General features: G+C 34.1%; 1 protein-coding gene across 3 annotated transcripts in view; it reads left to right on the top strand.

Moving 5' to 3' along the window:
• LOC145263207 (uncharacterized) overlaps positions 1-19,549 on the top strand; it is a 255,323-nt gene that overhangs the window by 94,880 nt on the left and 140,894 nt on the right. For 2 of the 3 annotated variants that reach the window (XM_080120282.1, XM_080120281.1), the window contains exon 5: positions 5,291-5,374. The exons of the other annotated variant lie outside the window; for it this stretch is intronic. In XM_080120282.1, coding sequence (XP_079976408.1) covers positions 5,291-5,374 — 84 coding nt within the window. The remainder of the gene's footprint in view (positions 1-5,290; positions 5,375-19,549) is intronic. 3 annotated transcript variants of the gene reach the window in all.

Here is a 19,549-nt window from a genome sequence, read left to right as displayed (position 1 = left end):
ATATATATATATATATATATATATATATATATATATATATATATATACTAGCAGGCCATCCAGCGTTGCCAGGTCGTAAAATATGCGTAAATATTATATTTTAATTAATACGGAATTCTTATCTATATATATAAAAGCGAAAATGTATGTATGTATGTATGTATGTATGTATGTATGTACGCTTTTCCTCGATGTCCACAAAAGGCTTCTTTCAGAGAAGCGCTCGCTCGCTTCACAGCTTCTTAAAACTTTTTATATCATCTATAAATTGTAATATCTCACACTTAACCACGGAACTCGCCTGTCTATTTAATTTTATTGACTTTCAAACGTTAATTATTCCACATTTCCCGCATCGGCACGCGTTACATTCGGTTTTCGGTATAAACAAAAAGCGAAACTCGAGACTCTAATAACAGGCCCAGAGCAAGTGAACGTTTGATCAATGTCGACTTCGTCATATAAGACGGGGGAGCGGGTTTTTAAAAGCAAACAAACCGATTTATTGACCTCATTAAAAACTGTCCCGCACAAAATGCTGACTGCTGAATACCTATCGCCGTCACGTCAATCAAAACCGCGCACCTGTTTTTTTTCACACATTACTATTTTCCAACTGCGCGTCGTCATGGCTTTGTTTTTTTTCACGGGTACCTGTTTTTTTTTTCACACACACACACCTACAAACACCCGGGCAACGCCGGGTACCCCTCGCTAGTTTATTATAATGGCTTGAATTAAAGTTTAAAATGTATAAGTCAAGTATCATCATCATCATCATCATCATCATCATCATCATCATCATAATCAGTATTATCATGACATCACATTATCATTGTCATCACATCATCATCATCATCATCATCATCATAATCAGTATTATCATGACATCACATCATCATTACCAGCATCATCACTATTATCATCATGATGACCTTCCTCATCATTAAAATCATCATCATCATCATCATCATCATCATCATCATCATCATCAGATTATTGTTAAAATAAAAATCCCAGCATCATTATAAGATCACAAAACGTAAGCAGGGATGCATAAATTTGTAACGTAAGCATCGTCAAGCATCGATAATATCAACGCTGATAAAAGTTATCGAATACGGAATAATTAATTGCTTCGATTTAAATTTGATTCGATCAGATTTCATATGATGTCGGCCAGATGGCAGCAAAGATTAAGTCGCCTCAGCAGAATAAATGTGCTTCGATTCTGATTGAAAGAGGATAATCGGTTTTTCGGTGAATCAAGAGTTTCTAATTTTTGTGTGTAAATCCATCATGTTATATTTTATGACAAATTTATTTGCGGACAGTTATCCTCATCTTTGTAGTTGTTATTGTTTTCACCACGTTTCACCTTACTATTCTTTGGCCTTCTTCAGCTTAACTACCTAAATAAATAAACAAATAAATAAACAAATAAATAAATATACAAATAAATAAACAAACAAATAAATAAATAAACTAATATACAAATAAATAAACAAATAAATAAACAAATAAATAAACAAACAAATAAATAAACTAATAAACAAACAAATAAATAAACAAATAAATAAACAAACAAATAAATAAACAAATAAACAAATAAATAAACAAATAAATAAACAAACAAATAAATAAATAAACAAATAAATAAACAAATAAATAAACAAATAAATAAATAAATAAATAAATAAACAAATAAATAAACAAATAAATAAACAAACAAATAAATAAACTAATAAACAAACAAATAAATAAACAAATAAATAAACAAACAAATAAATAAACAAATAAACAAATAAATAAACAAACAAATAAATAAATAAACAAATAAACAAACAAATAAATAAACAAATAAATAAATAAATATACAAATAAATAAACAAACAAATAAATAAGCAAATAAACAAACAAATAAATGAACAAATAAATAAATAAATATACAAATAAACAAATAAATAAATAAACAAATAAATATACAAATAAATAAACAAACAAATAAATAAATATGCAAATAAAAAATAAAAAATAAACAAACAAATATATAAACAAACAAATATATAAATAAACAAACAAATAAATAAAAACACACACAAATAAATAAACAAACAAATGAATATACAAATTACTCGTCTCAACGGATTCCAATGAAAAAAATATACAAAAGTTTTTATTTCGTTTTTGTTTATCGCTTTTGTTTATGTCTAAGGAAATTAAGAAACTGATAAGTCAAAAGTGTTTTGTGCAAAACTTTTGCTACACTTTGATCTGGGAAAAAAGCTGATGCTATTATATTGCCAGACGATAAATTCAAAACACTGTAAACAAAAACTTTGACACAATGTGATAAGATGTACAGTAAGTTTAATTTATGAAAGAAATACAGGGTGGAACGATAAAATTGTCGATTTAGAAAAGACGATATGATTCCACTTCCATTTTATGAAAACCGGTTTTCTTTTTTGTTGCAGACCATCTACTAGTTTTAGCCAGTGTGTACAAATCCTAAGAGGGATAGGAGCCGTCTGTCATGTCTGAAAGTGACACAATTTTCAATGAGTGAGATTGGAGATATGCTGCTGTACAACTCCTGCTCTCTACCGATCTAAGTTATAGCAACAGGACCATTGCCAGCACCCTTAAAATGCATTGTTGGATTGCCACGAATAACAGAGACATGCCCAGTGTGATGAAAACAAAGTTTCTGGCCACGGTTATGGTCTTTGGTGTAGTTTCAAGTGAGCATCACATCATACCACCTCACATCTTTGAAGTTGGCTTGAAAGTCAACACCAAAGTGTACCTGGATGTGCTGAAGAGTGTGGTGATCCCCTGGTGCAATCAGGTGGTCGCTGGCAAACCATGGATGTGGCAGCAGGACTCGGCACCTACGCACAAGTCTAAAGATACCTAGGCTTGGCTTCAGAAAGAATGCTACAACTTTGTACCCTTCACTCACTGGTCCCCCTCCTTCCCCGACCTGAATGTGCTTGTTTGATCATATGTCGAGAACATCACCAACATGACCTCCCACAACACCAAAGCCAGCCTGACCGCCGCCATCCGCCGAGTATCTGCCGAGCTCTCGTTCACGCTTGTGAAAAAGGCATACTCCCAGTTCTGAACCTGTATCGATTGAGGCTGAAGGCGGTTACATTGAATAGATGTCAGCTCTACACATAATCAATTACCTGAAAGTATTTTTTTCAATAAAAGTTTTAAAATAAAGCTGTAGTATTGTTTTATTTAGGACGACAACTTTATCGTTCCACCCTATATGTTTATTTTTTTCAAGAAAAGTATATTATAGAAAATTATTTTATTTCAACAAATGTTTTAAAGAAATAGGCCTTTTGGGGTTTTTTTTTTTAACAAAAATATGAAAAAAAACTATGGTTGAAAATCAAATGTTTTCATTGAAATTATCTAAGAATTGTTTTTTTTTTTTTCTTATTAACGAAAACATTGTCTGCTGACAGCTGATTGCTGATTGCTGATTGGCTAATCACATCAGTTTTTTCCAGGTGCTTCAGTTGAGATCCAGAAGCAATATAACAGAGTGCGTATTAGTGTAGAAGCGCTGAGGTTACTATTTGGGATTATGTCTAACAGGAGACTGGGGAGTTGGGTAACGAGATGCCTGTTCACATTACATTTAAACTTCTGCATATTAGTACTCTCAAATAAGCAGCAAACAGGAAGGGAAGAAACTATTAGAGTAGAAGTCTTTCCAGCACCTAGGGACTTCAACAGTGGCGGGGTGGAATTTTGCTGCTTGTCAGATTAGTCGGGAGTATGTACATCTAAGGGCCACCAGTGCTGTGTGTTCATCAGAGCACATTGCATTAAAATACTTGTAAAACAGACGCAGGGATGCAACACTATGGTGATGGGGCTGAGGTTGGAACTTGGCCGATAGTGCAGGACTTATTAGATTTGAGACCCTGCCTAAGAGTGAAAGACTATTCGTAGATGCATCAGCCAAGATGTGGCAACAATACTTTATATATGGGCGAATGGTGGATTTATAGCAGTACAAAATACTCTCAGGCGTGAGTAGTCTTCTAGCACGTTAGAGGGAAGCTACTTTCTTTGCAAGAACCTTGGCAAACATCTGAAACCAGATTTAGTTCTCTCCCCCCGCAAGAACACAGACATCAGTGTCGGAAAGTGGGATTGAGAAGTAAGCTCCCCAGAGGAGGGGGCACTCTGATCTGCAAAAGGTGCAGAAAAATGTTATAACAGTTTTTTTATTTTTTGCTATGTATATATTTTTAAATAATGCTAAAGATGTTTTTGTTTGAGAAAAGTTTGAAAGGTAAGTCAAATAAATACTTTCAAGGAATTAAAAAAAAAATTTTTTTTTTTTAAGAAAAATTGAAAAACTTTCTTTTTGTTTGTTTATTTTTATTCTTTTTAAGGAAAAACCTGAAAAGTTGAAACAAAACTGGGTGGGATAAAACTACTGTTGCTGCTGCTGCTGCTGTTGTTGTTTCCTCAGACCGTTGTTTTATTAATGGTGTGCATAGATCGTATTCCGCATTCGCGCTGGAGGTCTTTCTGTGTTGCCCACAAAGGGATTATTTTTATTATGATGGCAATTGTCACCCTATACTTGGCAAAAAAAAGTACCAGTCGGATGTAAAGGTGCGGCATTTGGTAGTCTGACACCTCCAGACATAGCCATCGCTTACCTTTCCTCTTATAATAAGATTGTACTTGTGTCCACATGTGCACAAGTTTTCGTCCATGCCAGTAACTTTTTTTTTTCTTGATAAAAGTCAAGGACTCCGGCTGGTGTTTTTAGCTGCTCACTTAAGACTGTAAAATTCATGGGTTTTTGAAAATACGAAATGGTGTGCTTTTTTTATTATTATTTATTTATTTACTAATTTGTTTTCTTCCTCTTCCAAATTTTTGTCTGCTGCTTTGAATTTTTGATTCGCGCGAACGCGCGTCGCGTTAAAAACCATCGCACTACATTGTCATTAGCTCAGCTTTATGTTACGTCAAACGACTTAATTTCCTCGGCTACGCTCGGCTTACTTCACCTGTTGACGTTGTGTTCCAGGGAAAGCCAGGGGGGGGGCGTTGAGTTACGTCTGGATCATTGTCTGCACGAGAACCAAAAATTGTAATTTCACCGATTTCAATGATAAAAAACAGTTGGGAGCATGAAAGATTCGTTGATCATTATTCAATCCCAAGCAACGTCGGGTCTTCCTGCTAGTATATATATAATTTTTAAAAAAAAATCATTTTTATATTTTATTTTGTTTTGAAGGCCCATTTCATATCCGACATTCCGGACATCAGTTTTTTAAAAGATCGGTTGACCAGCCTGAACTTATCATTCAACAGTTTTGTCGTAAGTTACCACACTCTGTTATTTTCTTACAAATATTTTGGACTGAAACTATGACTGTCTTCCTTTTTTTTTGAAAATACCGTCTAGCTGTCCCGGCCTGGCATTGCCTGATAAGCTTTTTATTTTTATTTTTGTGCATATTTTCCAAACTTATACTGAAAAAGAAACGATATTGTTATTGTACAATGGATAACTCAAAAATTATAGTATGAGTTGTTCCCCTTGATGGTTTTATTTTTCTGTTAATTGTATCAGTTGACCGGGTGAAACTACATGATGATAATAATATTAATGGAACTAAAATAATAACATGTGTAAACATACACACACACGCACACACACACACACACACACACATATATATATATATATATATATATACTAGCATGTGTGCCCGGCGTTGCCTGGGTGTTTGGAGGTGTATGCTGAGGAAAAACGGTCAATTTTTTTAAACTTTGACCCCTATTATGACCCCTTAAAATTTATTGTTTTGGGCTCAAATCGAGTTATTAAGTTAGATCCATGTCCAAGGAACCTATATCTAAAATTTCAAGTGTTTAGATCCCAAATTGTCGGAGGAGTTTGGTAGAGTTCTCAAAGGTCAAATCGTTGAACTTTGACCCCTTAACAACCAAATTTCTGGCCACTAACCGATCACATAGATTTTCCCAAATTTCAGTACCCTGTATATAATAAATTTTAAGGAGTCATAATAGGGGTCAAAGCTTAAGAAATTGACCGCTTTTTTCTTTTTTTTGCTCAACATACACCTCCAAATAACAGGGCAACGCCGGGCTGAAATGCTAGTATATATATAAAAGTGGAAGTGTCTGTATGTATGTGTGTGTGTGTACATGTCCCTACACAATAACTCTGTCAATTTTTAGTCTACAGACTCGAAATTTGATATACAGGATATTGAGATTTGGGAAAATCTTTGTAATCCATTTTAGGACAGAAATTTGGCTGTTAAGGGGTCAAAGTTCAATGATTCGACCTTTGAAAACTCTATCAAACTCCTCTGCCAGTTTTGGGCATAAACAATTGAAATTTTAGACATAGGTTTCTTAGACATTTAAAAATATTTGACCTCTGCGGTCTCTACCAAATTACTCAGACAATTTTTGGTCTGAACATTTGAAATTTTACATAAAGTGTATTCAGAGATAGGGCAAGCTTTTTAATCGGTTTGGGTCGAAAATTTGAGCTTCCAATATATAAATATGCCTAACAAACTAGAGATTTAACACAAGCGATATTGAGATTCGGGAAAATCTTTGTCAAAAATTTGTCAAGGGGTCAAAGTTCAACGATTTGATCTTTGAAAACTCTACCAAACTCCTCCGCCAGTTTTGGGCGCAAAACACTTGAAATTTTAAATGTAGGTTACGTGAACATAGATCAAATTTTTAAATTTGATTTTAATCCAAAGCAATAAATGTTAAGGGGTCAAAATTGGGGTCAAAGTTAAAAAAATTTACTTTATGTAAAATTTTAAAAGTTTAGACCAAAAATTGACTGAGTAATTTGGTAGCGACCGCAGAGGTCAATTAAAGTTTTTCCCAAACCTCACTACCACTTATGTAAAATCTCGAGTCTGTAGACTGAAAATTGACAGAGTAGTTTGGTAGGGAAATGTACACAGACATTGTCACTTTTTAATTAAAATATAGTAGTTATGCATATTTTACGATCAGGAAATGCTGAGCGGCCTGCTAGTCACGGGTAGTCTAGTATATCTATAAATGTGAACGTGTCTGTGTGTCTGTGTCTGTGTACATTTCCCTACACAATAACTCTGTCAATTTTCAGTCTACAGACTCGAAATTTGATATACAGGGTAGTGAGATTTGTTTAAGTCTTTGTGATCGATTTTCGGCCAGAAATTTGGCTGTTAACGATTTGATGTTTGAGAACTCTACCAAACTCCTCCACCAATTTGGGGTCTAAACACTTGAAATTTTAGGTATAGGTTACGTGGACATGGATTAAACTTTATAATTTGATTTGAGCCCAAAACAATAAGTGTTAAGGGGGGGGGCAAATTCGGATCAAAGTTAAAAAAATCTGATTTCTGCGGTCTCTAACAAATAAGTCAGCCAATTTCGTGGTCAAAACCTTTGAAATTTTACATAAAGTGTATTCAGACATAGGGCAAGTTTTTTAATAGCTTTTTTTTTTTTCTGAAAATTTGGCTTCCAAGGGGTGAAAATTCAAAAGATTTGACCTTTGCGGTCTCTAGCAAACTATTCAGCCAATTTTTGGTCTAAACATTTGAAATTTTACATAAAGGGTATTCAGACATGCAGCGAGCTTTTTAATCAGTTTTTAGCGAAAATTTGGCTGCCAAGAGGTCAAAGTTGAAAGAGTTGACTATTACAGATTCTACAAATACTTCTCCAACAATTTTGGGTCCAAACACTTGAAATTTTAGATATAAGTTACTTGGACATGAGTCAAACATTTTAACTTGATTTGAGCCCAAAACAATAAATGTTAAGGGGTCAAAATTGGGGTCCAAGTTTAAAAAAATTTGATCTGTGGTCCTTACCAACTTTTCCCTATGGTAGTTAAGGAAGCCTATTATATAGAAAGGTATTACCATACATATTCACACTTTTTAATATATACATATGCACATAAAGTTATGAACAGTACATAGGGCCCGAGCAAAGCCGGGCTGAACTGCTAGTATATCTATAAAAGTGAAAATGTCCGTATGTGTGTGTGTGCGTCTGTGTACACTTTCCTACCAAATATCTGTCAATTTTCAGTCTTGAGACTCGAAATTTGACATAAGGAGTATTGAGATTTGGAATAATCTTTTTAATCGGGTTTAAGCCAGAAAATTGGCCGTCAAGGGGTCAAAGTTTAACGATTTGATCTTTGAAACTCTACCAAACTCCACCGCCAATTTTGGGTCTAAACACTTGAAATTTTACATTTAAATTACTAGGACATGGATCAAACTTTTTATTTTGATTTGATCAAAAAAAAAAAAAATTAATAAATAAATGTTAAGGGGTCCAAATTGGAGTAAAAGTTTTAAAAATTGACATCTGCGGTTTCTACGAAATTACTCAGACAAATTTTAGTCTAAACATTTGAAATCTTACATAAAGAGTATTCACAAGTTATGAACAGTACATACGGCGCGAGCAAAGCTGGGTTGAACTGCTAGTATCTATAAAAATGAAATTGTCTGTGTGTGTTTTTGTGTGTGTACATTTCCCTACCAAATTACTCTGTCAATTTCAGTCTATAGACTCGAGATTTGACACAAGGGGTACTGAGATTTGAGAAAATCTTTTTAATCAGTTTTTGGCTAGAAATTTGTCTGTCAAGGGGTCAGTTTTTAAAGAGTTGACCTTTGCAGACTCTACCAAACTCCTCCGCCAATTTTGGGTCTAAACACTTGAAATTTTAAACGTTGGTTACCTGGACATGAATCAAACTTTTTAATATATACATATGCACATAAAGTTATGAACAGTATATATATATATTTTTTTGGTCACCACTTATCAAGGCTCGGAAGCCACTCTGGGATAAGGGTTATTGCAAGTACAGTACGTTAGTGTGGAGATTTAATGAAGTGTTTACTTAAGAGGGCGGTTCATTAGGAATTTGTTAACGTTGGACTTATAGGGCCCGAGCAAAGCCAGGCTGAACTGCTAGTAGTTTAATATTTAGAGATTCATAAAAAATCGGAATCATGAATTTAGTACGGAATCGGTAATTGTATCGGAATCGGGAAAAGTATTGGAATCGTCTCATCACTAATATATACATGTTTATATTGTTACACTAGTCAAACCAAACAGCATGGAAGAGGTTGATATGCCGTAAAATAAATCCAGACAGATAAACATCACGAATATATAGTTAAAGATATTAAAAACTTAAAATATAAAACTTTTACCAAAATTAACTGGATATTTTTTATTTTTATCTTTTTTTTTTAACTTGGGAGTCACCACTTATCAAGGCCTTAAAACCACTCGGGGCTAAGGGTTAATGAATGTCAGGTGGCGGTGTAGTAATCGTTAATGGTGTAAATTGGGTTGAATTTTGATTATTTATAGATTGTCAAACAAGAATTTGTTTACATTAGATTTGAAGGTTACCATGTTGTATTTAACCGGGAAGTAGGCAAGTGGAACATCGTTTCACAGGTGGACAGTTCTGGGAAAGAAGCTTTGTTCTTGGAATCTGCACTTAGATTTGGGCACAGACAGAGAGTGTGGGAAATTGTTGATAGTGATTTTTTTTTTGTGTGAATTTTAGCATGGGGGGGAGGACTATAGATTGGAGTTCAGTCGAGCACTTACCATGACTTACAACAGGCTAACAATGTCTCTCCCGTGGGAAAGAGGTTGCAGGGAAGAGAAAAGGGTATCACCTACTAGGTTTTGAACTTTATCACGGCAGGATGGGGTGCACCGAACAGCCCCTACCCAGATCTGGCAACAGTACTCCGTGACAAGATCAAAGTGTAGTATCTGTTCTTCAGATGCTGCACTTCAATTTCTTGTTCTTTGTCAGTGGAGGAGAAATCCTTCACGATTGAGACAAATTTTATTTTTGTTCCTTTTCTCCACGTTAAAAAACGACCCTGGTGTCTAACTCTGTCCCGTGGGGAGGCATTGTAAATAGGAACAGTACTCTATTTTAGGACGTACCTGGCTCTTACCCCCCTCGTCACACACACACACACACACACACACACACACACACACACACACACAAAAAAAAAAAAAAAAACGGTCGATATGCTATTAACTAAATCGCTAACTCGAAAACTCAACAAAGGAAATTTCTATTATTTTTATATCGTTGCAAATTGTCGTCTTTCTTTTTTCATGACGAAAATTATTCGTCCTTAGCGACATTTACATATTTACACATACGACTCCATCCTTACTAAGTGACCCTTTACTTTCGAAGTGATTAACATTTTTTTTCTCTTTTTACTTGAATGTATATGTTTGTCGATCAAATGTTTATTTACCTGCGATTTTTCTGAGAATCGGCAGCTGGCGCCGTGCCAAGCAGGCTAAGACGACGAGAATGATAAAAAAAAAAAAAAATGAAAAAAAAAAAGTAAGAAAAAGCGGAAGGGAATAAAAAAGGAAAAGAAAAATATTGATATTTTGATCTACCATAGAATTTGATATTTCTCAAATGAGGTATTGTTGTTGACGTCTTTTTTTTTTTTTTTTTTTTTTTTTTTTTTTTTTTGCATGTTTCAGATTCTTGTTATTATCTTGGAGGCCGTCATGTTCACAATGTTTCGGTTATTGTATATCCCAGTATCCTTCAGGCGCCTTTTCTTATATGCTCCTGAAAAGTTATTGTAAAAACGTTTTTACTAAACTTGCTAGAAGTAATCTATCTATATATATAAAAGTTAACGTATATGTGTGTCTGTGTGTCTACAGACTCGAAATTTGATATACAGGGTACTGAGATTTGGGAAAATCTTTGTAATCCATTTTCGGTCAGAAATTTGGCTGTTAAGGAGTCAAAGTTCAACGATTTGACCTTTGAGAACTCTATCAAACTCCTCCGACAATTTTGGGTATGGTGGGAGCCTTTTCTAGTCTCACACAAAAACACGCGTTCACATTTCAAGCTATATTACTTGTCATATACATACGCGCACACGTCCACACACGTACATATATTCACGTTCGTGTACATACACTCACATTCACGTGTATACACACACACACGCTAACATACGCACATGTATGCACACATGGACAACGTCACTTCCCTTTCAAAGGAAATCCACACATGTGCAAAAGACCACTGGAAACAATTATAAAAGCAAGAGCAATAAGCAACACCTTCCTTTTCGGACCAGCTCTCGAGCTGAGAGGTTCGGCGAACCAGCCGCCTCCCTTTCAGGAGGCGCGCGCTCGCGCGCGTCACGTACCCTACTACTATGTATGGGGCACGAGCTAACAGACAGTACGTACACTTTACACGTTTTCTATCTCCATGGCCTGGATTGACTTTTTCTCATTTTCTCTCTCTCTCTATATTACAATAGACTTTCCTTCTCACCAGTAAACAGCGAGAGACGAACGTGGACATGAACACGTGTTGTACCCTTTTCTTTCATGTGTTTCTTCACGAAATAAATTCCAGTTCGTTTAAATTCAATTTAACACGTACTTTGTCTCTTTCTTAATTGATTTTTCCTTTCTCAGTGCAATTCATTTTTCCTATTTTGTACGACGGGGGGATATGTATAATATATCCACCACGACCACAAATTGGGGACACCCGAACGTGAGATGAACACGCATTTCCTTCTATACACTAGACCGCTACAAAATGGTGACACCCGAACGTGAGATGAATACGCATTTCCTTCTAAACCACAAGTCCCACAACAACTGGCACCCGACTGACGTGAAACGAACATGCATGGTGACCCTATTCTTTTTGAAAGGAATTGTTTTGAGCAAGACGCGCATTTTATTTGATAAAAAAAACAACAACAAAAAAAAAACGAACATTTCAACAAAGAAAAACAAGTGACCTACTACCGACAAGAACCTCAACGAACTACAATGACAAAACCCCTCATCAGACTCGGCAGAAAAATAAACACAGCTGTCGACTTCATACCGAATTTAAAAAAAAATTCGAGCTCGACAAACATTTTTCACGGTTTCCTGACATTACCCTGCAACAAATGCGAGGAGCAAAATCACATAGGCCTATACACATTCCCTCCTGCACAGCAGACGCAACAACAAAGAAACAATTACAGGACATCCCTATCAACGCATAGGAAGAAGCTGAATTAACAATGAGTTGAGATGCACTACGCACACGGATAAACTCACAACTGGAAGTTTCGTTGACACTGGCAACTGGAAACTCGTTCAACACGAACGAATGCACAACAAATGCCTGTACAGACAATGTACACACACTACCGCAGACTCATTTGCGAAGACACTGTCAACTTGACACACGACGTAAGCACGAAACAAAAATTTTCCTTCCAAACAAACAATTCACTTCATTGTCCAAACAATTCATTGCACATGTCAGCACACAACAAAAAAACAAACAAAACAAATGTCAGCCTGAAAAAAAGAGGAAGCGCCTTTTCCACGCGTAAGTAAATACTTTTTTTTATGAACACACTCCGTTTTTGACGTTTTTTTTAAACAACCACACCAACAGCAAAAAAACAGGACGAAAAGTCAACGGCCGAAAACATTACTTAATATATATATATATATATATATATATATATATATATATATATATATATATATATATATATATATACACTGCATATTTTTTTCTCTCCTAGGAAGGGGAGTATTGTGGGAGCCTTTTCTAGTCTCACACAAAAACACGCGTTCACATTTCAAGCTATATTACTTGTCATATACATACGCGCACACAAACATATGTGTGCACGTCCACACACGAACATATTCACGTTCGCGTACATACACTTACATTCACGTGTATACACACACGCTAACGTACGCACATGTATGCACACATGGACAACGTCACTTCCCCATTCAAAGGAAATCCACACATGTGCAAAAGACCACCGGAAACAATTATAAAAGCAAGAGCAATAAGCAACACCTTCTTTTTCAGACCAGCCGCCTCCCTTTTGGGATGCGCGCGCTCACGCGTGTCACGTCCCCTGCTACTATGTATGGGGCACGAGCTAACAGACAGTACGTACACTTTACACTTTTTCTATCTCCATGGCCTGGATTGACTTTTTCTCATTTTCTCTCTCTATATATACTATAATAGACTTTCCTTCTCACCAGTAAACAGCGAGAGACGAACGTGGACATGAACACGTGTTGTACCCTTTTCTTTCATGTGTTTTTTCACGAAATAAATTCCAGTTCGTTTAAAGTCAATTTAACACGCACTTCGTCTCTTTCTCAATTCATTTTTCTTTTCTCAATGCAATTCATTTTTCCTATTTTGTACGACTAGGGGATATGTATAATATATCCACCAGTCCACTACAGTCTAAACACTTGAAATTTTAGATATAGGTTCCTTGGACATGGATCTAACTTATTAACTTGATTTGACTACAAAACAATAAATGTTAAGGGGTCATAATAGGGGTCAAAGCTAAAAAAATTGACAGTTTTTTTTTTTTGCTCAACATACACCTCCCAATACCTGGGAAAAGCCGGACACCCATGCTAGTATATCTATAAAAGTAAACATGTCTGTGTGTGTATCTGTGTGCCTGTGTGTCTGTGTGTGCACATTTCCCTACACAATAACTCTGTCAATTTTAAATCTACAGACCCAAAATTTGTTATACAGGCTCTTGAAATTTGGGAAAATCTTTGTAATCCATTTTCGGTCAGAAATTTGGCGATTAAGGGGTCAAAGTTCAACGATTTGACCTTTAAGAACTCTACCAAACTCCTCCGACAATTTTGGGTCTAAACACTTGAAATTTTAGATATAGGTTCCTTGGACATGGATCTATCTTAAGAACTTGATTAGACCACAAAACAATAAATCTTAAGGGGTCATAATAGAGGTCAAAGTTAAAAAAATGACCTCTGCGGTCTCTACCAAATTACTAAAGACAATTTCTGATCTAAACATTTGAAATTTTACATAAATGGTATTCAGAGAAAGGGCAAGCTTTTTAATCGTTTTGGGTCGGAAATTTTTAGCTACCAATATCTAAATGTATGTATGTATGTATGTATGTATGTATGTATGTTTGCATGTCTGCTGAAAACTTTTGACAAGATCTGTATCATTTTGAAGTTCGACCTTCCATACGACAAATATCGAAAAATTGGCTAAAACATTAATATCTTCACCTTACACAAGGCACCTTGTACAGGGGGGGGGGTCGCTTTTTTCGCCGATATTTTTGAAAGATATACTCTCCTTTTGATTGTCTAGCCTTAATTTAAACCTACATCACTTCCGGTTTGGTGGTGGTCGTAACAGCAAAGACGTCAGTTTTTTCCCCCCATTCTTTTTCTCCTTTGCGGTACATGTTCGAGCCTGCCTTCCTACTACCACTTTTTTTTGCTTCACATACACCTCCAAACACCCAGGCAATGCCGGGCTGAAATGCTAGTTTATCTATATATCTATAAAAGTGAATGTGTCTGTGTGTGTGTCTGTGTGCACGTGTACATTTCCCTACGCAATAACTCTGTCAATTTTCTGTCTACAGACTCGAAATTTGATATACAAGGTAGTGAGATTTGGGAAAATCTTTGTAATCCGTTTACAGACAATTTGGTTGTTAAGGGGTCAAAGTTTAACGATTTGACCTTTGAGAACTCTACCAAACTCCTCCGACAATTTTGGGTCTAAACACTTGAAATTTTAGATATAGGTTCCTTGGACATGGATCTAACTTAATAACTTGATTTGACTACAAAACAATAAATGTTAAGGGGTCATAATAGGGGTCAAAGTTAAAAAGAATAACCTCTGCGGTCTCTACCAAATTACTAAAGACAATTTCTGATCTAAACATTTGAAATTTTACATAAAGAGTATTCAGAAATAGGGCAAGCTTTTTAATCATTTTGGGTCGAAAATTTGAACTATCAATATATAAATGTATGTATGTATGTTTGCATGTCTGCCTAAAACTTTCGACAGAGGCGACGGATTTTCACAAGGTCAGTATCATTTTGAAGCTTGGCCTTTCAGACGACAAATACAGAAAAATTGGCTAAAAACATTAATTTCTTCACCCTCAACTGGGCACTTTTCTACAGGGAGGGGGTCGCTTTTTTCGCCGATATTTTCAAAAGTCATCCCCTCTTTTCGATTGTCTAGCCTTAATTTAAACCTACGTCACTTTTGGTTTGGCGGTAGTCGTAACAGCAAAGACGTCATGTTTTTTTCCCATTCTTTTCCTCCTTCGCGGTACAGGTTCGAGCCTGCCTTCCTACTGCAACTTTTTTCTTTTGCTCAACACACACCTCCAAACACCCGGGCAACGCCGAGCACCCATGCTAATACTAAATAAGAATATGTAAGATTTGTAGGTTTATACGAGGTAGTTTTTCGTGAGTTTTATCTGGTCAAACGTAACTTGTTTTGACTCCCATGGACTATTCTCTACAGTCACGGTGGATTACAATTAACGTCGTCGATTCTCGGACCCTTTAAAGATATTCAGATATTCAATAGATGCTGGAAACATGCACATAACTTCTCAACTTGGGTTACCTGATGGACATCGTGTCTCGCATCCAGACAATACGGCCTGCCAATCCCACCCAGACCAACTGTATTTCGTCCACCTGCAAAGGACGAAATATGATTTCATCTTATTATAATTGATCCCTTACATCTGGAGAACTCAATGACCAAAATCATCTTTCTCCAATGCCAAAATAAAATCATCTTTCTCCAATGCCAAAATAAAATCATCTTTCTCCAATGTCAAAATAAAATCATCTTTCTCCAATGTCAAAATAAAATCATCTTTCTCCAATGTCAAAATAAAATCATCTTTCTCCAATGTCAAAATAAAATCATCTTTCTCCAATGCCAAAATAAAATCATCTTTCTCCAATGTCAAAATAAAATCATCTTTCTCCAATGTCAAAATAAAATCATCTTTCTCCAATGTCAAAATAAAATCATCTTTCTCCAATGTCAAAATAAAATCATCTTTCTCCAATGCCAAAATAAAATCATCTTTCTCCAATCCCAAAATAAAATCATCTTTCTCCAATCCCAAAATAAAATCATCTTTCTCCAATGTCAAAATAAAATCATATTTCTCCAATGTCAAAATAAAATCATCTTTCTCCAATGTCAAAATAAAATCATCTTTCTCCAATGTCAAAATAAAATCATCTTTCTCCAATGTCAAAATAAAATCATCTTTCTCCAATGCCAAAATAAAATCTTATTTCTCCAATGTCAAAATAAAATCATATTTCTCCAATGTCAAAATAAAATCATCTTTCTCCAATGTCAAAATAAAATCATCTTTCTCCAATCCCAAAATAAAATCATCTTTCTCCAATGCCAAAATAAAATCATCTTTCTCCAATGTCAAAATAAAATCATCTTTCTCCAATGTCAAAATAAAATCATCTTTCTCCAATGTCAAAATAAAATCATCTTTCTCCAATGTCAAAATAAAATCATATTTCTCCAATGTCAAAATAAAATCATATTTCTCCAATGTCAAAATAAAATCATCTTTCTCCAATGTCAAAATAAAATCATCTTTCTCCAATGTCAAAATAAAATCATATTTCTCCAATGTCAAAATAAAATCATCTTTCTCCAATGTCAAAATAAAATCATATTTCTCCAATCCCAAAATAAAATCATCTTTCTCCAATGTCAAAATAAAATCATATTTCTCCAATGTCAAAATAAAATCATCTTTCTCCAATGTCAAAATAAAATCATCTTTCTCCAATGCCAAAATAAAATCATCTTTCTCCAATGTCAAAATTAAATCATCTTTCTCCAATGTCAAAATAAAATCATCTTTCTCAAAGGGCAAAATAAAATCATCTTTCTCCAATGTCAAAATAAAATCATCTTTCTCCAATGTCAAAATAAAATCATCTTTCTCCAATGCCAAAATAAAATCATCTTTCTCCAATGTCAAAATAAAATCATCTTTCTCCAATGTCAAAATTAAATCATCTTTCTCCAATGTCAAAATAAAATCATATTTCTCCAATGTCAAAATAAAATCATCTTTCTCCAATGTCAAAATAAAATCATCTTTCTCCAATGTCAAAATAAAATCATCTTTCTCCAATGTCAAAATAAAATCATCTTTCTCCAATGTCAAAATAAAATCATCTTTCTCCAATGTCAAAATAAAATCATCTTTCTCCAATGCCAAAATAAAATCATCTTTCTCCAATGTCAAAATTAAATCATCTTTCTCCAATGTCAAAATAAAATCATCTTTCTCCAATGTCAAAATAAAATCATCTTTCTCCAATGTCAAAATAAAATCATCTTTCTCCAATGTCAAAATAAAATCATCTTTCTCCAATGTCAAAATAAAATCATCTTTCTCCAATGCCAAAATAAAATCATCTTTCTCCAATCCCAAAATAAAATCATCTTTCTCCAATCCCAAAATAAAATCATCTTTCTCCAATGTCAAAATAAAATCATATTTCTCCAATGTCAAAATAAAATCATCTTTCTCCAATGTCAAAATAAAATCATCTTTCTCCAATGTCAAAATAAAATCATCTTTCTCCAATCCCAAAATAAAATCATCTTTCTCCAATCCCAAAATAAAATCATCTTTCTCCAATGTCAAAATAAAATCATATTTCTCCAATGTCAAAATAAAATCATCTTTCTCCAATGTCAAAATAAAATCATCTTTCTCCAATCCCAATATAAAATCATCTTTCTCCAATGCCAAAATAAAATCATCTTTCTCCAATGTCAAAATTAAATCATCTTTCTCCAATGTCAAAATAAAATCATCTTTCTCCAATGTCAAAATAAAATCATCTTTCTCCAATGTCAAAATAAAATCATCTTTCTCCAATGTCAAAATAAAATCATATTTCTCCAATGTCAAAATAAAATCATATTTCTCCAATGTCAAAATAAAATCATCTTTCTCCAATGTCAAAATAAAATCATCTTTCTCCAATGTCAAAATAAAATCATATTTCTCCAATGTCAAAATAAAATCATCTTTCTCCAATGTCAAAATAAAATCATCTTTCTCCAATCCCAAAATAAAATCATCTTTCTCCAATGTCAAAATAAAATCATATTTCTCCAATGTCAAAATAAAATCATCTTTCTCCAATGTCAAAATAAAATCATCTTTCTCCAATGCCAAAATAAAATCATCTTTCTCCAATGTCAAAATTAAATCATCTTTCTCCAATGTCAAAATAAAATCATCTTTCTCCAATGTCAAAATAAAATCATATTTCTCCAATGTCAAAATAAAATCATCTTTCTCCAATGTCAAAATAAAATCATCTTTCTCCAATGTCAAAATAAAATCATATTTCTCCAATGTCAAAATAAAATCATCTTTCTCCAATGTCAAAATAAAATCATCTTTCTCCAATCCCAAAATAAAATCATCTTTCTCCAATGTCAAAATAAAATCATATTTCTCCAATGTCAAAATAAAATCATATTTCTCCAATGTCAAAATAAAATCATCTTTCTCCAATGTCAAAATAAAATCATCTTTCTCCAATGTCAAAATAAAATCATCTTTCTCCAATGTCAAAATAAAATCATATTTCTCCAATGTCAAAATAAAATCATCTTTCTCCAATGTCAAAATAAAATCATCTTTCTCCAATGTCAAAATAAAATCATCTTTCTCCAATGCCAAAATAAAATCATCTTTCTCCAATCCCAAAATAAAATCATCTTTCTCCAATGCCAAAATAAAATCATCTTTCTCCAATGTCAAAATTAAATCATCTTTCTCCAATGTCAAAATAAAATCATCTTTCTCCAATGTCAAAATAAAATCATCTTTCTCCAATGTCAAAATAAAATCATCTTTCTCCAATGTCAAAATAAAATCATATTTCTCCAATGCCAAAATAAAATCATCTTTCTCCAATGCCAAAATAAAATCATCTTTCTCCAATGTCAAAATTAAATCATCTTTCTCCAATGTCAAAATAAAATCATCTTTCTTCAATGTCAAAATAAAATCATCTTTCTCCAATGTCAAAATAAAATCATCTTTCTCCAATGTCAAAATAAAATCATCTTTCTCCAATGCCAAAATAAAATCATCTTTCTCCAATGCCAAAATAAAATCTTTTCCGTAATAAGCTTTAAGAACTACCTCAAATAAAATAATAGCATCCTATCTGAGAGTCCAGCATTCAAACTGTTTGGTCTAACATTCACAGGTAATACGAATTGGAACAAATACATAAGAAACATTGCCAAGTCTGCTGCAAATAATGTGTGCTCTCTCTACCGAGCTAGAACACTTTTCACATCTACCAGTATCCTATATCTCTACAGAGAATAAAACAAGCTTTCTATTATCTATTATAATTGATCCGATTTAGCATCCTTCTCTCAATGGTCCTCCTCCTCCCCCTGACATGAACCCGCTGGATTACTTCATTTGGTCATACGTCGAGAACATCACCAACTTGACCTCCCACA

This window comes from Euprymna scolopes, chromosome 38 (genome assembly GCF_053919585.1).
Source record: "Euprymna scolopes isolate OS-2025 chromosome 38, ASM5391958v1, whole genome shotgun sequence".
Lineage (NCBI taxonomy): Eukaryota > Metazoa > Mollusca > Cephalopoda > Sepiida > Sepiolidae > Euprymna > Euprymna scolopes.
The sequence above is the reverse complement of the archived record's forward strand: the minus strand, read 5'-3'. Positions and strand labels throughout refer to the sequence as shown.